Source organism: Anas acuta, chromosome 3 (genome assembly GCF_963932015.1).
Source record: "Anas acuta chromosome 3, bAnaAcu1.1, whole genome shotgun sequence".
Taxonomy (NCBI): domain Eukaryota; kingdom Metazoa; phylum Chordata; class Aves; order Anseriformes; family Anatidae; genus Anas; species Anas acuta.
Genome location: NC_088981.1, coordinates 92,567,985 through 92,592,133, shown reverse-complemented (window position 1 = coordinate 92,592,133; position 24,149 = coordinate 92,567,985). Strand labels below are relative to the sequence as shown.

Here is a 24,149-nt window from a genome sequence, read left to right as displayed (position 1 = left end):
ACGGCACAGAGAATATATTTGGATGATTCACAAAATGACTGAATGTATACTGTAAGACCTTTAAAGTTTATATCACTGGTTCCCAGTACTTTGTTTTTTGACAATAAGTCAAACGTGCCTGTAGAAAAAGGGACAAATATCATGGTTTTACTTTACAGAGCGTTCCAAACCCTTTCTTCTTAAGTCAACGAGGTTTAACTTCTAAGGACTGCTAAGTGATACATGATAGTCTTAGGCCAGCTGTCTACATTTCTGAAGCATTTACAGACCAATTTTAAGTCATTTTCACATAGCGTTAGAAAATAGTTCATGTTAAAAACACTTTATTTTAATCAATATGGATATGCCAGCTTTAATACTACTTTTTCAAAATAAGAATGTTATTTCTTGTCACAGCTCAAATTAACTGGCAGCAATAGAAATGTTTGAAATTAGAATTTACAGTTTCTTCAACTTTGTCTGATTCAACTTTTGTTTCTTCTGTCTGTGGTTTGCTGCATTTCTGTAGGCAAACTACACTTTTTCTTTATATTTTTCGTCTATCCTTCATTCTCTTGGCTCCATACGTACTCACAATACTACGTTTCACTTGCTTTCTTATTTTTATTAGCTATTGGCACAGTCAAATGAACAAAATCTCAAATTACAGCATAGACTGTATGTGAGAACTGACCGCAAAATGTTACCTATACACACTCAAATTAATAAAACTTCAAAGGACTGCTTTCATTAGACTACAGACAAATCGCAGGACAGTTAAAACAAAAAATACATCTGAGGATAGGTATCTCCTCAAGGGTAAGTCCTGACCATTTTTTCCTTTAGCTGTTCTGATCTCTTCATTCTCATGGTAATTTTTTCTTCTAATTGGTGTAGCCAACAATACCTTAGGCTGATATTTGCTGATAAATAACATAGCTCCTATTACCTGGTCTGTACTCACTCTAAATGCAAGATACTGCTTTGCTAATAGCAAAAAACAACAACAAACAATGCACAAACCAACCAACAACCAACAACAACAAAAAACAAATCATTAATGCATGTTGGCAGTCCTTACTCACCTGAACCTGTTGCTTTTGTGTATTCAGCATATTTGGATCGATTGACAGGGGTCCCAGCACACTGACCATTAGCTCCTTTTCTACGAGCCAGTGCTTTAGCTGAGCTTCTGCTGTCTGGAACTGGGTCAGGTAATTTGAAGACTCTTCCAGTTTTTGTTGTCTCTCAGATGTAACTTGATTGAGCTCTTTCCACTTGGAATCTAACAACGATAACGTTAACATATTGCATGCATGCTCTAGCAGATGGGCTGTCAGACAGCAGACTATATACGAAATGTAAACAGAGCACTCTAATAAGGCTTCTTGCTGATTAACTCCAGATGCCTTGTTGCAGTGACTCGGCAAATAGATCTTTTAACAGGCAGATCCATATACACTAGGATAAGGGTCTGCAGTTTAGCACTGCCACATGCAGCATTTTTAGAACAATGAATGTACAACATGCAATAAAATTAGATTACAATATTACTCCGTGAAATACCACCGCATTTAGGCTTTGATTCCAAATGACATAAAAGCTGAAGGGCTGTACTCACTTATAAATTAGGGGCCTGACTAAGGTCAACTAGCCTTCCTTTTTCATAAGTAGACACAAATAGATACCTTTCCAGGGGTGAAGCTAAGCCATAATTTAGGTTTCTGCTCTGAAATGCCTCCTGAAGGAGCACACCTCTTTCAAATGTCTGTATTGGGAGCCTGTGGAGATTAACTGCTTTATTTAGACTTCAAAACCAGGCACCTATGACAGGCAATGAGAATACTTCTTTACACAGGTATTTCAAAAGCGCTGCGTGAACTTAGGTTCACCTAGGCCAAACTATGAAAACCACTTGTAGCAAGTGGCTTTCAAGGTAGCCATTGAGCCTCATCGTCTTTTAACTTTCCTCTTCCCTCTGTGATACTGTCAGTGCTTGGTGACTCAGCTTTGGCATTTTGCTAATGCTCCCTGTCCTTGAATTCATGTCTGTTTTTTCATTTTCTTGTGCCACTTCACTGACTTTGATCCCTGTTCATTCTGAATTAATTCTCTTTCAGCACTACTCAGATTTTCTTTGAGAAGAAATGTGCTACCTAAACTGCTACCTGCTACCTAAATTTTTGGAAGTACACTTATAAAAAAGACAGATTTACCTTTACAATTGCTATTGGTGCAGCTATTATTATTTATTCACATATGCCTATTAGTATGAAACACTGACTGGTCTATGATTTATTTAAAATATGACAAACCTAAGAAGAGCTTTTAAAAGCTCATAACAATTACACACCGCATTATCTCAAAATCTAATGTACAAAGTGGCAATTTCCAATTTTTATGGCAAAATTTATGAAGTCAGCTTTAGAAAACGGCAGAAAGCCATCAAAACCACGAAATGACGAAAGCCATCAGTGCAAGGGAAAGGCATTACCAACAACTCAAAGCGTTATTTATATGAAAATAGTATTAACTTGATTTGTTTGTAGCACTTTTTGTAAGAACAACTACATATGTATCTGGAGCAATAGCTGACCTCTCAAGTCTTAGCCACACTGTGTATGAAAAAGATAAAGCTTTCTAAAACATGGAGTCAAGCTATGGCCTCTCTTAATTGCACTGATAAAAATTCAAAGTCCACCAACTTCAGTGGAATTACTCCAGATTCACCCTCTTGCAATTAATTAATTTCACAGAATTTAAGGGGTAGGAGGGAGCAAGTGTGATTGTTAATACGTTTTTTAAAATGTAATAAAACAACTTTTAAATCAGTCTGAATTATAATACAGCTTTACTGAAGTACCTATTTTATCCAATGTTTGTCTCCATTTGGGTGCCTCCGGAGAGTCTGGGTTCTTCTCCAACAGCTCTGTCACTTTGTCCTTTAGCTCCTGCACTTTATTTGCACTTTGCTTTAATTCAGTTTCAAATAGCTGTAAAATCAAATGGTAAAAAAATAAATGTAAGACTAAAGATAAACTGTAAAGCATTTTTGAAGTTCATAATTCTGAGATAGCAACCATGAAAGTAAACCATAAATACCTAGCACTTATATACTGCTTTTCTGCTATGAGCCTCGAAACCCTTTCTAATGGCATGTATTGGCTGGTCATATTTTTTTTGGAGTGACCTCATCTATGTAAGCAATGTTAATATTAACAATTACTATTTAATTTGAACAAATGAAAGGATTAGAATAATTCAGATAAATAGGATCCACTAAATCTCATCATTCTTGCATGTAACTGGAATCTGTTCTTGTACATAAGGCCAACTGACTAGTGCACAGTGAGGTTCAAAGCAGAAATTACAGGACTAAGCAACAATGTATAAGAGCTCTGTATGGACTCATTTACCTCATTCTGCTGTCACAGACTGACTGCTTCTTGTAGATGATCTAGAACTGTCATTTAGAGAGCACCGTATCTTAAGCGCAGACTTAAGCTCAGGGGATTAAGATGCCCAAGCAGTGCCTTGAAAACACTTCACGCAGCTCTTACAGATGGAAGTGGACAGTCTTATGCCCAGGAAAGGTCTCTTACGTCAACATTCTGAAGTCACAGAATTTGCACTGAGGAGTTTCATTGTAACTATCCCCCCAAAAAACAACACTACACTAAAGCACTGAACAGATCTGTGCTCGGTTTAGAACTTTTAGTAAAAGGTCCGTTTGCATCAAAAGGACTTGCTTGAGTAATCACTCAGTTTTCCATCTGGCTAGGAACACTCTTCTGTTATTACACTGAGAGTAAGATGGTCTTGTCAGCTTTGAACAGTCTTTGTTACAAATTAAGGAAGAAGAATTTTCCACATACAGTCTGAGTTCTGGGACTGAATATTACCTGAGTCTGAAGAAAGTCAAACTTAAGGAAAATCAGTGGCTATTCAGTTTAATTTTTAAGGGTGAACCCCAAAATGTGTAAGTAGTAAATAAATAAATAAGTACTTCAGCAGGATCAAATTCTGCCCTTGTTTATCCCAAGTCACAGACAAGGGAAGAATTTTCAATAGCTTAGCTACACGTTACATTTCACTTTACAGATAAACCTTTACACGTGTAAATATCGTCCTTCACTGCGAGTAGCATATCTCCCCTGTGCTTAAGCAGGACAAAAGCTTATTCCTGATTCAGTGATTTTCTTATACCAATTAAAAAGAGGGGAGGAGACGTTTGTGCAGCTATACGACTAAACAAGCATGACATGGCTGCTGAAGGGAAACACTGCCTTGGAATAGACGTAAGCCTCTGCAGCTGCAGAGCTGGGGAGATCTGTGGAGCGTCAGTGAACCAGCAGCTGCAGAAACAGCTTTTGGATAGATACAGCTGCACAGATCTTATGAGCAATCCAGTAAATATGCTTAAACAACTAAAGATATCAAAAAAGTACACTGCATAATCAATATACTCTTACCTATATGAATTGGACATCAGAATTACTATTTTTTGACATGCAAAATTCATTCTCTCTGACCCAGTGCTCCTTTTACTGCACTGACACAGTTCGCCAGATTTGCTCTAAGCCTGACTGGCATGTTCCTGTTTACTGGATCATTTAAATACTCTCTGCAACATTAAGCTATGCTGAGATGCAATTGTTCAGATCGAATTCCCTCAATAATTTTAATGGAGTTTGTTTTTTTTTTCTGAAGACATGAAGTACCTTATGTTGCTCGACTTGAGCTTTAACAGCTTCACTATCAGTTGGAGCAGCTTCCCAGTCTGATGCAGTTTTGTCCATTTTTTGTAACCACTGCATCATTGAGGCTGATTCTTCCTGAATATTTTGCATTTTTGAAAGCATACTTTCTAGTTCTGAAATCTTTTCCTTCAGTAAAACTCCCAAATCTTCATAACTATGATTTACATCAGACATGGCTTGTTGAACAGTTGTCAGTTCTGTAAAAGGAAAGATGAACAAAGACTACATTAGAGATCACATATACTTCAAGCAATACTTAGACTTCCAAGAAATTCTAAACAGTACTTCAAGTGACCATGGCTAATATTTCCCCAAACCAGAAGCTGCTGAACATGTTAAGAATTATTTCTTAACTTGTTACTATTATTTCTATTATTTTATATTATTTTAATTATTATTATTTCTTAACAGTTACTAGTTTGACTGCCTAACCTTACTGCATTCGTATCTTGCTCGTTATAAAGGTGTGTTATCAGCGAGAGAGCTTAGGAGGCAGTCAGTGTACTAAGCAGGCTGTAATTCAGAAGAATGAACACTGCAGACTTGAAACCTAGTACATGGCTATCCCAAAGCATATGTAAGTGCCTACATAGGGTCCTTTTTTTTCTGAAAAGGAACTGGTCACGTACAATGATACAGATGTATGTAAAATGTGTCTTTGCATTACGTATACATACATGTGTGTTCATGTTGTGTACCTTGGCTGGTATTAAAAAGTTTCAAATCACATAAATCCTAATAATTTTCTCAAAATCTATATGTTATATTAAAATAGCTCTTCCTATTTATTTATATTTTTTATTTGTATTTATAGAAGTACATATTGATTCAGAAAGCAAAGACTTGATCTGTTTTCAAAGGACGTATCGAAGGCAGATATTTTTATAGTTGATTTTAATATCATCATAATAGCATAATTTCCTTATGCAACAGTGATATGAAGTCTGTCTAGTAAAGATTGTTGCAATCAGATCTGCACACAATATTTTAAAAATATCAACATATTTAACAGTAATTCACAAGCACGTTTCTTTATCACATCCTGAATTTTTTACCTAGTGATTACTGACCTTTATTTTTCAGAAAATCCTGAGTTCCTGGAGCTCCACCTTCACCATTTAACACTGCGCCACCTACAGACCAAGAAAGACTAAGTCACATGCTCAGCTGGGCCTTTTCCCACCAAAACACCAGCATTACACTTCCTCTTCGATACAACATGACGAATAGTTTTCATTATAACATTCAAAGAAAAATGTGCATGCTAACCATGTAAAAACAAACATTTTATTTAGATGGTTTTACATATTTGAAGGTTGTTTTATGTTTTAACCTGCTCCAGCCAGCTAATGCCGTAAGTGGGATCACATATGCATAGCATATGCAGAGTGTGTGGGGGTGAACACACGCACATATAGCATGCACGTATGCATGATGCATGAGCAGTCTTACAGCTTACAATACTATGTCAAATAAATGAAAATAGTGGACAAAGGTCTACGCTCTAGCTGTGAGGCCTACTCATACCATACAGCTAATGTCACTTCTTCCTCCCGAAAAGCAATCTATTCCCTACTGCTCACTGAGAACATTTTTACCCACGTGTGTCTGGGCATTGCCCTGGAGAGTAGAAAACACTGAAATCATGAGGAAAGCACTGAACACTGAGCAGAAAAGAAACCCAAAGCAGTCATTGCAGACAACACAACCAACGACACAGCTTGCTTAAGATACCTTTACCCACTTAAACAGGAGTGTACCTCTGAGCAAAAAACCTCTTGATATCAACAGGACAAATCCCTTCCTATCTTATCTTTAGCGAGACTTGACAATATGTTCCATGCTGTTCCAGAGTCTGCAACGTGGAATCCTTACTGTCACTCATAAAGTCCTGTCACTGTCACTCGGAGGTAGCCAAAAAGCCCTGCTAATCAAACAGCATTTCAAAGCCTCTGGACTCAGGACTACACAAACTTTGTGAAACACCATCAGAGCACAGAGCTGGGACACAGAGAACAGGCAGGAGAACCACTTCCCACTCTCCTGCACGTTTGTAATCCCAGGTCAGCAGTTAACAGGGAAAGATTAACAGTTGCCTTGGAGAAGGCCATGCATCCAGCCCTGGATGGTTAGGGCCACCTTAGTGGCAGCTGGAGGATGGCAAGAGAAAATAAACAGATAAGAGAACCAGAGAACCCCCAACCAGAGCCTTGTAAATCTTCATGCTCTATTAGCCAGGCTATGGTTTTTTTAAACCATGATTACTGATACACAGTACAGCTCTTGTCTAGGAGGGTGAATATTCAAGTCTGGAGGATTGTGATTGCTCTTATATGCTATTTATTTAATTATTTTTTTAACCTGGATGCATTGAAGTAGAGAAAGAAGCAGAGGCAGGAGCACAAATATCCTAGAGTTCCAAAATGGTCTTTGAAGATTTTTATTTAAACGTCAAACATGAATGAAAACAGAAGTAGCTACTACCAAGAGATATGAAAAAGAAAGTGATCTACTCTTGCCAGGTAAGTATCCTCTGGAAGTCTCCATCCTTCCATTGTCCTTTGCAAATGACCACTGAAGGGCAATATTTGAACTAACAAGGTCAGGAAATAAATTAAAGAACTGACTGAAAATGTGCTTGTGGCCACTGAAATGCCCCAGGTACCACATACTTTAAGTTATGGCTTCAGTGATACTTAGCAGAATTACTAGATTCTGTAAAACAAATCAATGTTTAAACACTACAGTACAGAAAATCATGGGAATATATTTGCTTTTCTTTAAAATCAGATTACACATAAAATAAGTTAGTCAAAGCTTCAGGCTGGAAGCACATTTTGGACCAGGAAATTCATACTGGGATACAAAACTGACTCCCTTTCATGTCATGTTAACTAAAATATTGACTAGCATTAATTACGCTATCATCATTTGGATGAGCTAGTTAGTCTAGGCTTACTTTTTAGATAAGTGATGTCCTCATCATCTTTCTAACAAAACGTTTGTGATTCTGCAATTATGTGCTTGTTTGAAGTCACACAGAACGGCCATGAAAAAGGCTCTCTGTGAGCAAAGATGTGCAGGTGCATCAGTGTTTGCAAAAACAGGGTTTCTATTTGCAAGTCCTACTTGCAGACTTGGCAGATACATGAAACACTGAACATCAACCACATTAAGTCAGTTTCTCATTATCAGAAGTTTCCTGGGATGAGGTGAAAAAGACTGTGATACTGTTCATTTTATTGATTCTCTGGGAATTATGGACAGAAGTAACAGGTTTTAGGACTTGTCAATCATTTACAAAGTGCAATTTTGGCAATGTAAAGCAGTAAGAATTTGTATTGAATTATTAAAGTAGTCAGACATAGCTGAAATGAGAATCACAGCAAATGATGGTCAGAACAGACACGGCTAACTGACTTCTCATGAGCCATAATATCCAGAAACCTAATCATAGGATGCAATACATTATTTATTTATTTGAGGACTTTTAAAAACTCCTTAGATGTTAGATTTACCTGATTATATGAATGCATACCTGATTTTGCAACTGCTCTCAGTTTTGCAGGAGAAGTCACAGCAGTAATCAGATTACACAACAACGTTCCTCTGCTATTCATTTTCTGCACTTCAGTTGCTTTTAACGTCCATTCATCTTTTAAATTCTGGTTAAGAAAAAGAGACGGTTGTTCATTGCAAAACTGAGTCCAGACTTAAAATATGTAGTGTTGAGAACAGAATAACCTTGTTACTTGGGAATCCCTTGTAGTACTGTATTGGGTTTATGTGGCAGTTTTGGTAGGCTGGGAGTTGCAGGTGTGTTTTTTTGGGAGAACAGACCAGGGGCTGTTCATGCTGGACATGCCAGTTCCAGCCAGCTCCAAAATGGCCTCAACTGAGCCCATCCGCTATGCTGATGGCACCTCAGTTATAACATACTTAAGAAAGGGCAAAAACTGTTGTGCAGATATCCAGAGTACAGCCCATGCCACAACAGGTGGATGTGCCCTGAAGGACACTGCAGACCAGGGAGAGCCATGGAGGAGCTGGGGCCTGTGGAGAGGAGACCACACAGGAGCAGGTTTTCTGACAGGAACTGCAGCCCATGGGAAGGACCCCACTCTGGAGCCAGGGAAGAGTATGAGGAGGAAAAGTGGCAGAGACAAAGTGTTATGAAGAACCACCACTCCCCATACCCCTGTGCCGCTTGGAGCAGGGGAGAGAGAACAGTCTTACGTCAAAGACTGAAGTTGAGCTTGGGAATAAAGGAGGGGTGGAAGGAGTGTTTTAATTTATATTTTTTGTTTCTCAGTATCCTACACTGCTTTTGATTAGCAATCTTTTAATCTTTCCCAAGTTAAGCCTGTTTTGCCCATGACACTAATTGGTGAGCAATCTCCCTGCCCTTCTCTCAGCCCAAGACCTGTATTTTCTCCCCCTGTCCTGCTGAGGAGAGGGAGTGAGAGAGTGGCTGGGTGGGTGCTTGGCAGTCAGCTAAGGTTAACCCACCACATATATCCAAACATGCCAAGGAAATGGGAACGTAAATGCAGACTGCAAGCTCCTTAGTCCCCATCACCATGGCTGCCTATGCCTTATGTTTGTACTTTTATGTCACTAACAAATGCCCTATTTCCTTTAGCTGAGTTTAGCTGCTTGTATCGCAGTATTTTACCAAGGTATCTTCCAAAGGCTTCTTTAACTCCTCTGTATTCAGAGAGGGTTGTGCTGCTGGAATACGTTCTGTCGTCTCTTTTATCCATTTCTTTAAAGATTCCACAAGTAGCTCAAAAGCATCCATCTCTTTCTGACAAGATGATACATCCTCTTCTCTAGATAATTGAAAACAAAAGAAATTCAGGACTGGATGTCAATATTCCTTCTGACAATTAAACCAATAGATGTTATCAACCCAATAATGCCATTCCTGAATTCAAAAACAGCCTCAATGCTGGCTTCAAAGACTACAGACACAGATTTGTGAGTTTTCTGTATGAACAGAAAACATCCGTCTTTGGGACATTTTGATGGAAGATGCATAGATGATTACAAAGTAGGTAGAAAACGAAGCTGTCCTGTGCTTATCCATCTAACTGGAGATGATAAAGTTACAGTGGTGCCATGGAGAGGCAAACTCTTGTCAGAGCACTTGTAGCTTGCTTGTCTTCTAACTGAACACGAATTGAACCTAAAGTGAGATGTTGGTAGGGCTGGTGAACTAAGTCTACTCAGTCCTGTGCAATAAAAGCAACGACAGTATTTCAAATACCGTCAGATCAACCCTAACTCAAGGAATTGCATGACTAGAACAAGTAGCAAACTAAATACAAAGAATGCTTAAGTTATGAAAGCAAAACAGGCAGATAGACCAGATACAGATGTATTTCCAAACAGTTGTGTTTTTTTGTTGTTTTGTGTTTTTTTTTTTTAATGAAAATGCCTCTCTACTCTGAAGTTAGCTGTACTCTCTTGAGGTAGCACACAAGTGGATAGCAGTCATCATAACATTCACACAGTATTATTAGCCTAGGCTGTGGAAACACTTCAGTAATTGTTTGACTTACTTTTCTTTCACGGTCTCCTCTACCTCTCTGAATTTTTTTGACAAAGCATTTACTTTTTCTACTACCAATGCTTTATCCCCAGGAAGAGCATGGAATGAAAGTTCTTCAAGAAGCTGCTGCAAAACTTCCAGATCTTTCTTATGCTGTGCCAATTCTACACTAGCCTCCTGCAAGACAGAATTCAAACAGAATTATATTCTTCATATTAGACTCGGCAATCAGCTGTTCAAAATTAAATCTCTGAAATCTCTGATTTTCGCCAACCAACTGAAGCTGTGAAACAAGTATGTCTTATTTATAGCTCAATCACTTAGATACACACATTGTATACAAATGGACTGGTACAGTACCTGCATATACTGAGATACTTCACTAACATCCTTTCTTGGAGCCTCGGTCTCACTGAGAGCCTGGTTTTTCTCATCTAGGAACGACTGGAGTTTTTCTGTCAGACCTTCAAATAACTCCACTTTAGTCTTCAACTCCTCCATTTTCATCAGCTTTTCTTTATGCTTCTTACTTGCTGCAGAAAACCGTCCTGCAAGTTCACTCATTTTAGCTTGCAGTGAGGATGCAGTGGATGGATCTGCTGTTTCCATGAACTTCTTCACTTTCTCATTCATCGTGTTTATACTGCTTTGGCGACCTGCAATGTCTTGTTCTAGCATCTGAAACAAGCAAAAGCCACTCTGTATTGCTTATAATTAAAATTTAAGAAGTGGAGCTGGTCCACCATGTGAAGTAATACAATAAATTAATACAGCAAGACCATCAGTGTAGATCTATTTCAGCTACAGAAATCAATCTTGATGAGGTTTCAGTTCATGTAACAGTCTTCCTTACTAAGTATTCTGAGCCCATTAAAGTAAGATTTTAATTCTTTCTGAAACTTTAGCTTCAAACAAATATTTCTTTCAGTGTGATACTTACAATGCTTTTACTAATGATATCCTGAATAGCAGCAGAATTCAAAGGCACTTGATCTTTTTCTTCAAGGCTCTTTTCAACGCCTTCCATCCAATCCAGCATTTCATCCAAACCATCCTGCACACTTAGGGATCGTGTCAGAGTTATTTGGAGCTTCTCATTCCTTTCATTCACAGACTTTGATAAATTGTCATATCTCTCCACAATATCATCTGATAAAGAGAAAATACATTTCAAAGTTTCTTTTAGCCATATTAAACTTTTAACTCACTTTATTACTTGTCACCAGGTTAAGTGTGAGTCAAAAATTGCCTGTATCAGAAATAAGCAAAAGCATCAGCTGTATTCAGTAAAAACACACAACACAACAAAAGAATGGAATCAGACAAAGCCAAGAAGCCCATACGACAAGTGAAATGAGGGAGCAGCTTACAGCTGTGCTCCCAAATCTTTAGAAGTTGGTTCCCATGCAGCTCTAGCTTCTGGCAGCTGTTGACTGTTCCCAAGAAATAAAATAGCAGGGTATTAAGAGAGCTACTCTACAGCTATGTCTCTTATGTTATTGTTAGAGCTGAATGGCTTTCTAGATGGTTCATCACCACTTTTGGGATAACCCTCTGAAAGTTATAAGTTCCACATACCTCCTATGGAGTTTCATCACCAAGTGCAAAGATGTAAGTTGTTTTATGTTGTTGCTGAAAGTTACTGATGGGATTCCAGTAAGAGATAGGAATGTGATATACACACCCAGTATTCAAGCCTCAAACTGTGCTAAATGCCATGCTGTACTAATTCGCACAACTGACAGGAAAGAGTATTCAGTGTGGGTGGCAAGGTTGGGTAGCAGCTTGGTTTTGGGAGACTGGCCCAAGCTGGATACAGCCAGTTCCAGCCAACCCCACAATGGACCTGCCACAGGACACAGCTGAGCAGGCTCCACACTGGAGCAGGCTTATCCTGAAGGACTAGAGTCTGTGGAGAGGTTGGAGCAAGGGAAAAATGGGAGAACAGAGCAGCAGAGATGGAACTCTACAGACTGACCTCCCTATCCCACCGCATGGCTTGGTGTCAGGATGGAGGAACTGGAAATGAAGGGGTGAAACTGAGACTGGAGACAAGGTGGGTGGTGAGAAGGTGTTCAAGTTTTTTCACTTTGTCTCTCATTATCAAAATCTATCGTCTGTTTGGCAATAAATTTAATCCACTTTTTCCCAAACTGAGTGTATTTTGCCTGTGACAGTAATTGGTAAGTGATCTCCTTCTCTTTATCTCAACCCACGAGCTTTTCCATAATAATCTTCCCCATCATGTTGAGGAAGGAGAATAACAGAGAGGCTGTGGGGGCATCAAGAAGCTGGCCAAGGACAACCTGCCATGGAAAGTTACTTGAAATCAGAAGAAATTAAGTTCAGCTAAGCAAACTTCAAATAATTGGTTGGAAACAGATAGCTGGAGTCACATTCCTTGAACCAGAACGTGTCCTTTCCCAATAGTAAACTTATGATCCTCAGCAAATCCCTAACTCTGACACACTCATCTGTAACATGGGAATTAAACATAATCCCTCCCTCTGAAAAAAACAAGTTAAAAATAAAATGACAGGTTTTAAGTGAAAAGCACATGATCAAACACAGGAGACAGCACAACAAAGAATTTACCGTGTTGTAACAGCTTATATCTCAACAAAACACAGACGTGAGCAGTGACACAGAGATGTGGAAACTCTGTATTTTGTCTCTTCTGCTATCTGCATGCCACAAGTGATAAAAACGGGTATTAAGAAAAGCAAGCATTTTACCCAGTGTTTTCTGAATCTCATCTTTGTCTGGTGTCAACTCTCCTCTTGTATCCAAAAGCACTTCAGCAGCTTTTTTCAGTTTTTCTACAGCAATTTGGTGGTTAGACACTTGTCCTTGAAGAACCTGTAAAATTCCACAATTGTCAATTACACGGTTCAGTATTGCTAAAAGGTACACATGTAAGGCTTGAAATATGCCACACAACCTAAACTTAGTGCTGGGAATAAACTAACTCAATTTGTGGCCTCTCTGCAAATCTTCACCACTGGCTTTAACTAGTCTTGGCCTTCTGGCCCGTTTTAGTTTATTCACCATCTTTATCTTCTGTCCTACAGTACGTCTCTGACTCAACTGGCTGTCTTACATGTAACTTCAAAATGTGTCTTTTGGTTAATTGTTTTTTAAAGACCATTTGTACTGACTAAAGTGTTATCCAAAAGAAAAAATTAAAATATTTTTCAATTCAGCATCAGAGAACAGAGGAAAAAACATATAGACAGCAGCAGTTACACAGTAACCATCAGTTGTATCAACAAAGGATCAGGCTGATATTGTAGCACCAACATGAATACCTTGAAACAATGTCATCATCCTTATAGTTTTTAAAACTTCCTGGAGCCAGCAACACCGATTTTTTCCTAGGTTTCTCCCTCTAACCAAGGACCACAGTTTTAGAGACTACCCCAGCTATGACTTGTTCCAGAATCAAAAGAGACCGAATCAACTTCTGAAAGTGGCTTTCTCTCTCCAGTGTATAAAACCTTTTCAGGGTGAACAGTCTCTAAAGTACTTCAGGTCTCTGTGCTAGTGCGTATGACGTATCTTTGTCTTGATTCTCTTGAACTTTGCAGAAGTGCAAACTGAAGGGCCCTCTCATTTTTTTCTGATACACACTAATGCTATGGACATACAATTCAATCCCATCTGCCATGCCGGGACAAAGAAGTCATGTCAGTGCATTCAGCACTGGTAGCCAGAGCACAACATTATGCCGGAACATATCATATCTTGCTACCCTGTTGACAAAATAAAATTCAGACAGACCTGGAGAGAACTTTTCCTTACACTAATGAAATATACTGTACTTATACAAAAGAAAGAGAAAAGAGAAAAAAAAATAAAAAGACATACCAAAAACTTTGCAATGCTGGCAGAAAGCAAGCAAACTTATGCCAGAGGCGCTGAAGATTATTCTGAAGAACAGTTAATCCCCATAAAAAGATTAGACTCCACCATACTGCCAAGGCCTGTGTCTAGCTGGATTATCAGCTGCATGTGTTGGCTAGAAGGGACAGCTTTAACTTGCAACACCTGACTTCTTCAGAAATTCTCTTTGTTTTGCTTTCATTAATTGTCTTTCTTTCTTCAGGCTCCTGTTTTTTCTCTTCCTTTGAATCTTTTGAATCCTTGCATCTTTGTAGTCTCTCCCTTCTTCCCTGCTCATATTCATCGAGTGCTCTTTTGTGTGGCAAGTAATCCATGTAGGCATTTCATAAAAGAGCCCTAATACTCACTCCTTTTATACTACTTGCATGAAAATTGGCATTATACAGGACATAATTCGTTTTGGCATAAGAAACAGAAGTTTAAATGGGGCTTCAAATTGTAATTGGTGTTATTTCTACCTTTCTAGTGCTTGGAAGTACAAATGCACCTCAATTGTTCCAATGTTTTGGAGACCAAAATTTACGCTTTTATTTATGAAAGAACAGCTAATTTTCTTAAATCTTACATAATTACTATATATTTTTTTAATTCCTGTGGCAGATTTGAAAGATACCATGTAGTCAATGTATGACTTTCAGACTGTTCTAAGGGAAGTAGTTAAAGCATACTCTTTCCAAGAGATATTGATTACTGTTTGTCAACAGCAAACATACCAGACCTGCATAGAAACTCCACATAGCACAGCTCAAACAGAGATGAGAAGTCTGAACAGTAACCTTGCTTACTGAGAAATAAAGAATTTGCATTTTAATTATAGTAGATAAAAGAATGTGTTTATGAAAATACAAGAGTCAGTTCTAAGATAACAGACTGTATGAAACTTTAAACAAGCCACTTTATATTTGGGTTCCTAAAGCCTCCTGTAAGCCTACTGTTTATGAGCCTAACTAGTGGTTTACCTTCACAAGCTCCACCACTATCCTGTCTTGTCTATACTAGGATTGACATAAAGTTGTGAGTTACTTCCTCAGTGGAAAAAAACAAAAAACCAACAAACACCTGTTTTTTTGTGCAGTGCAAATTATTTTATATCTGCTTTTAGTGAGGCCTGTAGTATTGGTTACAACTGGAGAAAGTAAACAGACTAGAAAAACTGTGTACTGCTGATCCAGTATGATCCCTTACTGGAGATAATGCAGTAAAACAAAAATGTGAATAGAAAAAAGTAAGAGTCACAGACAAAAAGCAACATATGGTCGTCTCCATCAGGAACCTGGTCACAAGCCCTACTGTGACAACAAACTGGAATCACTAAATCCTTTGTTAGTTCAAAAATTTTCCGGATTTCACCTACTATTTGCTAAGTGACATGAAACACACCTAGTTTTCATCGCTGCTGATGGCATCTTGGTCCCCCATTTTATTTTCACTCTAGTTCTTTTCAGATAACACACTAGGCAGCTGAATTTGAGAACTATAAAAGTTGCATGCAGACTTGCAAGGCAAGAATTTGGCCTGCAGCCACTTGGATTATATTAGATTATCCAGTTTTTCTGACAGAAAGCAGTTCCTTTTAGGACAGAAGAACTTCTGCTTTTTAAAGCTTTTTAAAGCTTTTTACCTTTGTTTCTTCCAGTTGTCTTTGGAGATTTTTGGGATCCACTGCAATTGGCTCTGACAGTTGTTTGTTAACAGCTATTTCAGAGGCCTGAAGACCTGACAAAAGTCCAGATGAGGCATCTTCATAATGCTGGTATTTATCTGCCAGGTCTTTAAGGTTATTTCCAAGGATGCTACACTAAAAGAGTAGAAAACAAAAAAAGGAAATACATTAAACTGTTTGTTGTGTTTCATAATAATCTCACTGTCTTATTTTCATTTCCTGAAATACTGAATTCATTTTTCCTGTTGTTGTTCCACTGACTAATTGATTTTTGAACTCAGGTGAGACAGTTGGGCAGGCTAGACAGTTCTTCCTAGTTTGTGCTTCTCAAGCATAATTTATGATCAGTTCAACAATACAATCAGCAAACCAGAATTTAACCCATTGTACCAGAACAGGAAAAACTTTAGGAAGACTTTTTGATCCACCAACCTAAATATTCGTTATCAGCACTCTGACACCAAAAATCTAGCCAATAGAAGCTAGAAATTTTCCAAAAAAACAGAAGGTATGTGCATATTCTTTAAAATACAGAGAACAGATAATTGTTTCCATAAATATCTTATCTGCCTAACAAATCCAAAGCAATAGGTCTCCATAAGGCACATACGCTTTGTTTTGGTAACTTAAAGATGTCATCTATCCAAGTTCCTATTAGAACTATATGTTAGTATTGTCCCAAAATGTACACAGTGAATCATCACATAAAGAAATCAGTGAAACTCTGTTTCAGTCTTTTCAGAGATGGTTAGACAATCTGACTGTACACAGTCCTAATATTTATAAACTACTATGTTAAATAATATTTATAAAGTCTCTTTAAATATTTAGATTTTGAACCTTAGATACACTATAATTTAATATTTACATTTGGTACTTCAGCTCCACCTGGTGGGCAAATATAGAATGCACTTAGTTACACAGCCAATTAACTAAGAACTGTCTAGATTCTTTCGATAATACAAGTCTATAAACTCGTGTGTGTGCACAAATGCATAAATATATATGTCACTATTAAATACGTAATATATATGCAGTGTAAGTATATAATACATTAAATATTTTATTACAGACAACAAGCCTTTACAAAAGGCAAAAAAGTTCCTGCAAGCCAATCTACAACTCAGAAGATGTCACTTTTTAAGTCTGCTCTTCAAGTTCTTGATTTAGTAAGACAAGTCTACTTTGTGCTCGTTTTTCTCTTCATAGTTAGAGTCAGACATTTAAGGTACTTCTATTACATCTGTGCTAAATGTTTATATGTAAAGGGTAGATTCTGGCAAGTTGACCAAAGTGAGATCACAAATAAAGCTGATGGGATAGAATTTTTATATGTATAAAAGTAAGTTCTTTGAAATTTTTTCAATTAAATCTTTACATTCACACTCAAACTAAACACAAAGTAGAAAATGTCAACCATTCAGACCTTAGATATTCTGGCACTCAACTAATGCAGATATTCTAGTAAAGCTTCTTGTTCTATTATCTAAAATTAACAAACAAAGAATTTACAACTTCACACAGTAATTTGCTTCACCAATTAACCCCTCTTTATACTAATTTCCAAAATCATAGCAGCCTATCCTATTTGGTATAAATAAAACTTACCTTAGTATAGAGAGATTTAAAACGATCTGAAGCACTATCCAGTTTATTCTGCACTTCAGCATAAGTAGCTGAAGTATCAATGCCATCTTTGTCAACCTTGACACCGTCTCTTTTGCTACATGACCTTGCTGCGTCCAGAACTCTTTGTCCAGAAATTGTAATATACCGTAAATCACCTTTGTGAGATATAACATCTTCTGAAAAACTCTTTTGCCTTTTCAATTTGACCATAATACCGCTGAAGTCAGAAGCACCAGCCTCCAAATTGTCCAGTTCTTGTTCTGCCTGCTGCAGCCAGGTTTCGAATTCACTATAGTCTGTATCAAACTTCTCCAGTTCTTCCCTCAGAGAATGAGTCATCTTCATTTTCCGTTCAGATTCAGCTAAGGCAGTCTCGTATTGAGCCTTCAGCTCTTTCATGTTCCTTTGCATCTTCTCTTTTTCTTCAGGGGAAAGGTAGTGGCCTTGCTTCTCAAGTAGTGCCTGAGCAGATTGAGTTGCTATTATGACAGCCTGCTGCTGTGAAATAATTTTCTCATGTTGAGCCTGCAAGAAAAAATAAAATAATTATGACCAGCACCTTCTCAGATGATTCCATTAGACAAGTACTGTCTTGAAATATCTGCTGAATTCTGCTTAGAAATGACAAGTAAAAAAAAGTCCATCAAAATGATGAAGAGCTTTTAAAATTTTCCTGTTATTTATTTAAAACATTTTCTGACTAATTTAGGGGAAAGCTTGACTCCTGGTCAGCATATTTCTTTGCTGTTTCAAAAATTTAAGAAATATTTGATGGTAAGCTTAACCAGATTTACAGTCCATGACCAAATGGAGTAAATACCACTGGATATATAACTACACAAACACTTCCTCCTATACCTCTAAAAGACAACTCTGTGTAGTTAAACTACACATTATCAATCTTTTTAGTTTAGTTTTGTTTTTTTCCTAATAGAATTTATTTGCTTATTACTTAATACTTAGGGTGGTGTGCTTAATGTAATCTTTTTTTTTTCTGGTTCTCTGTCTCAAAATAAAATTTAGTTAATTAACAATCTGAAGGTAGGCAACTTCCAAAATCAGAAATGTTCTACTTTCTGTAACTTATACAGTAGTTAGCATTTCAAACCAACAGGCCAAAAGGAGTGAAAGCATCAAACTGAACAAACATGCTTATAATCTGATTGAACAAACATATCCAAAGATTTTTTGTTTTGTTTTTCAATTTCAAGAGCAGTGATTCTTATCTAACATATCCTTAAAACAGGGCCTTTTGACATTAAAGATCAAGCCATATTTTGTGCATGTAAACTGTTTCAATATCATCAGAAAATAGTAAAACACATACACTAGAACTGTATACTAAATAAAATCTATATTTTAGATTATGTCTTTCCAAAAAAAAAAATTGCCATTCTTGAAGATCCTCAATTCCCATGTAAAATGGTTACATAAAATAGACTGGTATGCTTTTCTTCTATATCTATACTGGGTAATTATCCTATTGGCATTACATAAAGAAGAGAATTGTGAAAAAAGTGAAAGTAAATTCATTATGAAAACAAAACCAAGTTATTTCATTTCCTTCATTTTTTTAATAAGAAAGGAAATCCAAAATAGTATCAGCTATCAGCATTACCAGTTTTAGCTATACTCCCATCAAACCATATATGAAAGTTTTCGGTTGCTCAACTGTAAGTAAACAAAGGCCATAACATTGAGCTCAATTATTTTAAATGCCTCCAATTAACGTACCTGGAAAATCTGTTTTTAAAATGCTGCACTGTGGTTTTATCTAACGCATTCCTCTGAAGCCCTGAAATAGTGCTTTCCAATGTGTGAAAGGGATAAGAAGTGAAGAGTACAATTTCAGCAAACTATTATCTGTAGCTATTTGTAATCAGTATTCACAGGGAACTGCAGAGGATTAAATTTGGCTACTAAAAGATTTTTGAAAAAAATCTCATAAAGAATGTGAATTTATGGTGCTGCTTCTTCCATTTTATTACCTGTAGAACTGATTAAAACGTGACTGCACTGCATTAATTTCTCACTATAAAACTTAAAAATAATTGACTCACCATCAGAATTCTCAGAATTTGCCTTTGAAAATATGCTTTTTCTTATTTTGCAGTAATCAACCACAGTAACATTGAAGAATTGACAAATTTGCAATACATTCTAACTACCGAAATTCCTATCACTGCACATCACTAACTTCCTAGTGCCCTTTCCAAAATGTATTTCAGAAAGGATGTGATTGAATTCACTCAAGTTGAATGAAGACTGACATGTTTAGCACATAAATGTAAATACAGTAACAGTACCTTGACTTTCTGATACTGCTGGTTCAGATTATCTTCTGTGCTTTTTACTAGTCCATCCACTTGACTTTCAATGTCTTGCTCTATTTCCAACAGATTACCATTGACATCATCCTCTTCTCCTTCCAAAACCTTCATATCTCCCTCTTCAAAGTGTGTTCCATTCTGTTCTATCGCCTGCTTGAATTTCCTACCGTGCTCTGCTTCTTTATCCACATTTGATAACCAATCCAAGAGATTTTCTATTGTATTTTTACTTTCTTCCAGCTGTTCTATGGCTGCGACCTACAATGAAATTATTTTAGTTCAGAAATCTTCTTAAGGCACTACGTTATATCATATGCAAACAGACAATTTAAAATACATTAACATTAAAAATTGGCATATATATTGCTGTTTATTTTATAAAGAAAACAGAAAGCAGTTTATTAGTCACCCAAATTAAATACTTAATCTGTCCTCAGTATACCAATAACAAATTGCAAGACTAATCCCGTAAAACATATAAAAAGTTTGAATAAAAGTATGAAATGGTTGCCTAAGAACCTTTTCTGTTTCCTGTTTAATTGCTGTTGTCATAGCCTTATCCAGCTCTTTTTTGGACTCTTCTGCCTTCTGGCTAAGGAGCAAACACTTTGTCTTAGCTTCATTCAGTTTCTGTTCAAGAATAGTCTTGTCTTCTTGTGACAACTTCTCTCCGTTTTCTTTCAAGAAGGTTTCAGTATTTTTCACAATCTCTGCCAATGTCTGGGCACTTGCTCTCATGTCTTTTTGTATCTCCTTTTGAGAAAAAAAAAAAGATTGCAAATAGAAGTAAGCACATTATTCACCAGATCTTTCTGATCAACCTTATTATAACTTCCTCTGCTCCGGGAACAAGCACTTTTTTTTTTTTCTTTCAGCAGCTCAGTTATTTTTTTCCCATATACACTGTAAAAAATGTGCAGAAGATGATGCTAAAAGGCAAGGTCTCAGTAGGAAAGCAAACAAACTGAAAGTACTCTGTTACATAAAGACACCAAGGGAAGTGCAAGTATCACTAGAAAAAAAAAAAAAAACAAAAAAAAAAAAACAGAATTGTAACCAACGCCTTGTGCAAAAATTCTTCAAATTTTTAAGCAGGTAAAAGCACTCCAGTCTTCATTCAACAAGGTAATCTAGTCACTCTCCTCTGCACTTAGTCATTTTTACTTTATGTAACTAGAATTGTACGTACCTCTTGTCTGGTCTGGTATTGTTCTAGCTCAGCCTTGCTGTCTCCAATAACAAGAGACTCTTGCTGTCCAATGAGTCGATTTTCAGTCTGTCTAAGCAAATCACATATTTCCTGCAGTTTCTCTTTGCATTCCTGCTGCCGTTCAGCCACATCCTATATTAGAGCCAAATAGAATTGAACGATAAAACAAAAACTTCCCCACTATAAGAACTAACAGATACTCTAAGACGAATTAACCTTTGAACACCAATATTGCAAAGCAATCTTTTTAAAAGTATGCTGTAAACATGATAGCAGTGGTACAAAGAGCAAGATGAACATATAGAAGGTATGGATAAACCTCAAATATGTTGTAAGTAAGAGAAACCATGTTTGATGGAATTGCCCAATAGGAGTCTGGCCATGCACATATATGAAAGATGAAATCTCCGAACGACAGGAGTGAAAATCCAGTCTCTTAACCGCTTGAAACCTGTGATAACCACTATTAATTCTGCAAAAAGGATATCAAAACAGAGGTTAGTTGTGATTGTGAGTTAGCTCTTGTTGGTATGCATAATATGTTACCTGAATAGAAAATGCTGACTTCTTAAGCAATAGAAAAGAACAAAACATGCAAGAAACATTACTGTTACTACATCCTATAAAAGTATTTATGTTTCTCTTCTATTTTACATTTCTTTGGAAAAGCATGATGGAAATAAACGTTCTTAGAATGGTAAAGCAATACAAAGCCCTCAGAACACTGAAACGCCTTTCAGTGTGCATAAACTGGGGGATGAGGTGGCAATTCTGAATTTTCACTGTGCTTCTGTGACAGAAGAGGAGATGTAGTTACGCAGCAGCATCTGTCAGCCTTCGACTACAAAGCTGGCCTATGTTTGCCAGCTGCAGCTATGCCAGCTGAAGAGGTAACTGTACCAGTTTGACTCAGGGTGCTTCTCAATGCCCATACGTAGAATTACAGATCTGATTTAATCATATTTCTGTCTCTCTAATCTGTCTCAGTCAAAATGAGCTATGGTAGCAAAGATTTAAACAAATCTGGTACTCGCCTATAAAGACCTAAAAAAAGATCACACAAGCAGATGACATGGCAAATCAAAGGAAAAGAAAATTGTCAGCAAGACAGAAGAGAGAAGCAGTGGTGGAATAGTAAACTTCTCCATCAGTATAGCTGCAGCCAGAAGAGGACATGAGTTCACTGCTTCATTTAAACAATCCTTAAAAGAACTGATTATAATGCCTGAAACTGCACCTGTCCATAATCTAATATGCTGTTTCTGTGACCTGTGATTGTAACAATGAAAGGCAAAAATGACAATTCGCCAAACTTTAGAGACTTATAAAATATCCTGAGCTGGAAGGGACCCACAAGAATCACTGACTCCAACTTCTGGCTCCTCACAGGAACACCCCAAAATCAAACCCAGAGAGCATTGTCCAAATGCTTCTTGAACTCTGGCAGATTCAGTGCAGCAACCACTGCACTGGTTACCATGTTCCAGTGCCTGACCAGTGAAGAACCTTTCCCTCATACCCTACCTGACCCTCCCCTGTCCCAGCTCCATGCCGTTCCCTCGGGTCCTGTCACTGTCCCCAGAGAGCAGAGCTCAGCGCCTGCCCCTCCGCTCCCCTCGTGAGGGAGCTGCAGGCCGCCATGAGGCCTCCCCTCAGCCTGCTCTGCTCTGGGCTGAACAAACCAAGGGACCTCAGCTGCTCCTCATGTGTCTTCCTTTCTAGACCCTTCACCATCTCTGTCTTCTGGATACATTCTAATAGTTTTATATGCTTCTTATATTGTGGACTTCAAAACTGTACACAGTACTGGAGGCGAAGCCTCACCAGATCAATACCATCTTAGAAGAACTATGAATGTATCTGTAGTGAAATCAGGAAGATAAGAATACACTAATAGTGCATACTGGTATTAAAATTCCTCATCCATAGACAAAAACACTCAGCACGCATTTACACAGAAAGGCAAACCTTCTGATCACCCAGCTCTTGCGCTGCCTTTAACTGAGTCTCTAAACTTTCCACTTGAGATGTTATTGCTTCCTGTACTTCCTGAAAAGATTTCTGGGTGGTATTTAAGAGCCTCAGAAGCTGTTTGCTCTGATTAGGAGAAAGATCTTGGGCATGTTCAGAAATGAAGAACTGAACATCAAACGCAGTGGACTCCAGTTGCATTTTTGTACAGCCAAGCTCTGCAGCAGCGTTCTGTAAATAAAGACAAAGGAAATGGCTAGCAAGGAAGACAAACTCAGTACAAATAAAACATAAATACCACTATCTTCTGTACTTAGCCCTTGTTCCAAAATGCTTTTGAGAGACATTGTAGCCACAGTTAATCAAAAATGTGTAAGGATCATTCTGACACATTCCACTAAGGGTTTCTGAATTTGTGTACGGTTTGCCTCTGGCACAGTCCATGTGCAAGTAATAAATAGGATGATCTTGAAAATCTCTTTGTTTTCTCATGGATGTCTGTGAACATGCTGACCTTCAACACCGAAGAATTTAAGGCGAGCATGCACTGACTGAAATGGCAGCTTTGGTTTAAGTTTTCTAGATTCTAGATCTGAAGACATAGAAATGGTAACATTTTTACTTTAAAGTGTTTCCATTCTTCACTCCACAATGAGAAGCCCTGTCTCCAGCAGTGTGGCAAATTCTTCCCACAGTTACATCCTGTTCAGCCTTTACAACAATATAACACATACTGGAACACCATTAAAGCACAGTAAAATAATGTCATTTTTAACATTCATACATACAGAAGTAATATATACATACAGTATAATACTGTATGAACACCACTAAAAATTTGATCTGATTTGTTTTTCATAACTCATTTCAACAAAGTGGGAAACGAAGGGGATTTTTATTTTTACCCATCTTCTCTTACATGTAATTGATTTGGAAGGTAGCTAAGCTTTAGTATAGAATCCAGATCTTTTTTTAAAGATTTAATTGTAATAATTAAAATATCTGTAACATAAACTAGATTTTCAAAAAAGGATGAGATTTATTACAACAAATATAAGGAGAACCAATAATCTTCTCACTAAGACAGACTGCAAAAAATTTTAAGGAGAAAAAGCAAATCAATAATACTTTTCTAATGGATCATTGAGTA

General features: G+C 37.4%; 1 protein-coding gene across 33 annotated transcripts in view; it reads right to left on the bottom strand.

The window, feature by feature from the left end:
• The window catches only part of DST (dystonin), a 296,897-nt gene that overhangs the window by 80,070 nt on the left and 192,678 nt on the right, over positions 1-24,149 (bottom strand). For 27 of the 33 annotated variants that reach the window (XM_068678323.1, XM_068678322.1, XM_068678298.1 and 24 more), the window contains 16 exons: positions 22,997-23,230; positions 21,008-21,160; positions 20,338-20,571; positions 19,795-20,076; positions 17,468-18,013; positions 15,818-15,994; positions 13,029-13,152; positions 11,234-11,442; positions 10,654-10,971; positions 10,304-10,470; positions 9,415-9,571; positions 8,278-8,404; positions 5,810-5,872; positions 4,701-4,936; positions 2,843-2,972; positions 1,065-1,264 (listed from right to left, as the gene is read on the bottom strand). In XM_068678323.1, the coding sequence (XP_068534424.1) occupies positions 1,065-1,264; positions 2,843-2,972; positions 4,701-4,936; positions 5,810-5,872; positions 8,278-8,404; positions 9,415-9,571; positions 10,304-10,470; positions 10,654-10,971; positions 11,234-11,442; positions 13,029-13,152; positions 15,818-15,994; positions 17,468-18,013; positions 19,795-20,076; positions 20,338-20,571; positions 21,008-21,160; positions 22,997-23,230 (3,357 nt within the window). The remainder of the gene's footprint in view (positions 1-1,064; positions 1,265-2,842; positions 2,973-4,700; positions 4,937-5,809; positions 5,873-8,277; positions 8,405-9,414; positions 9,572-10,303; positions 10,471-10,653; positions 10,972-11,233; positions 11,443-13,028; positions 13,153-15,817; positions 15,995-17,467; positions 18,014-19,794; positions 20,077-20,337; positions 20,572-21,007; positions 21,161-22,996; positions 23,231-24,149) is intronic. The other 6 variants (XM_068678314.1, XM_068678315.1, XM_068678316.1 and 3 more) reach the window with 1 other exon arrangement.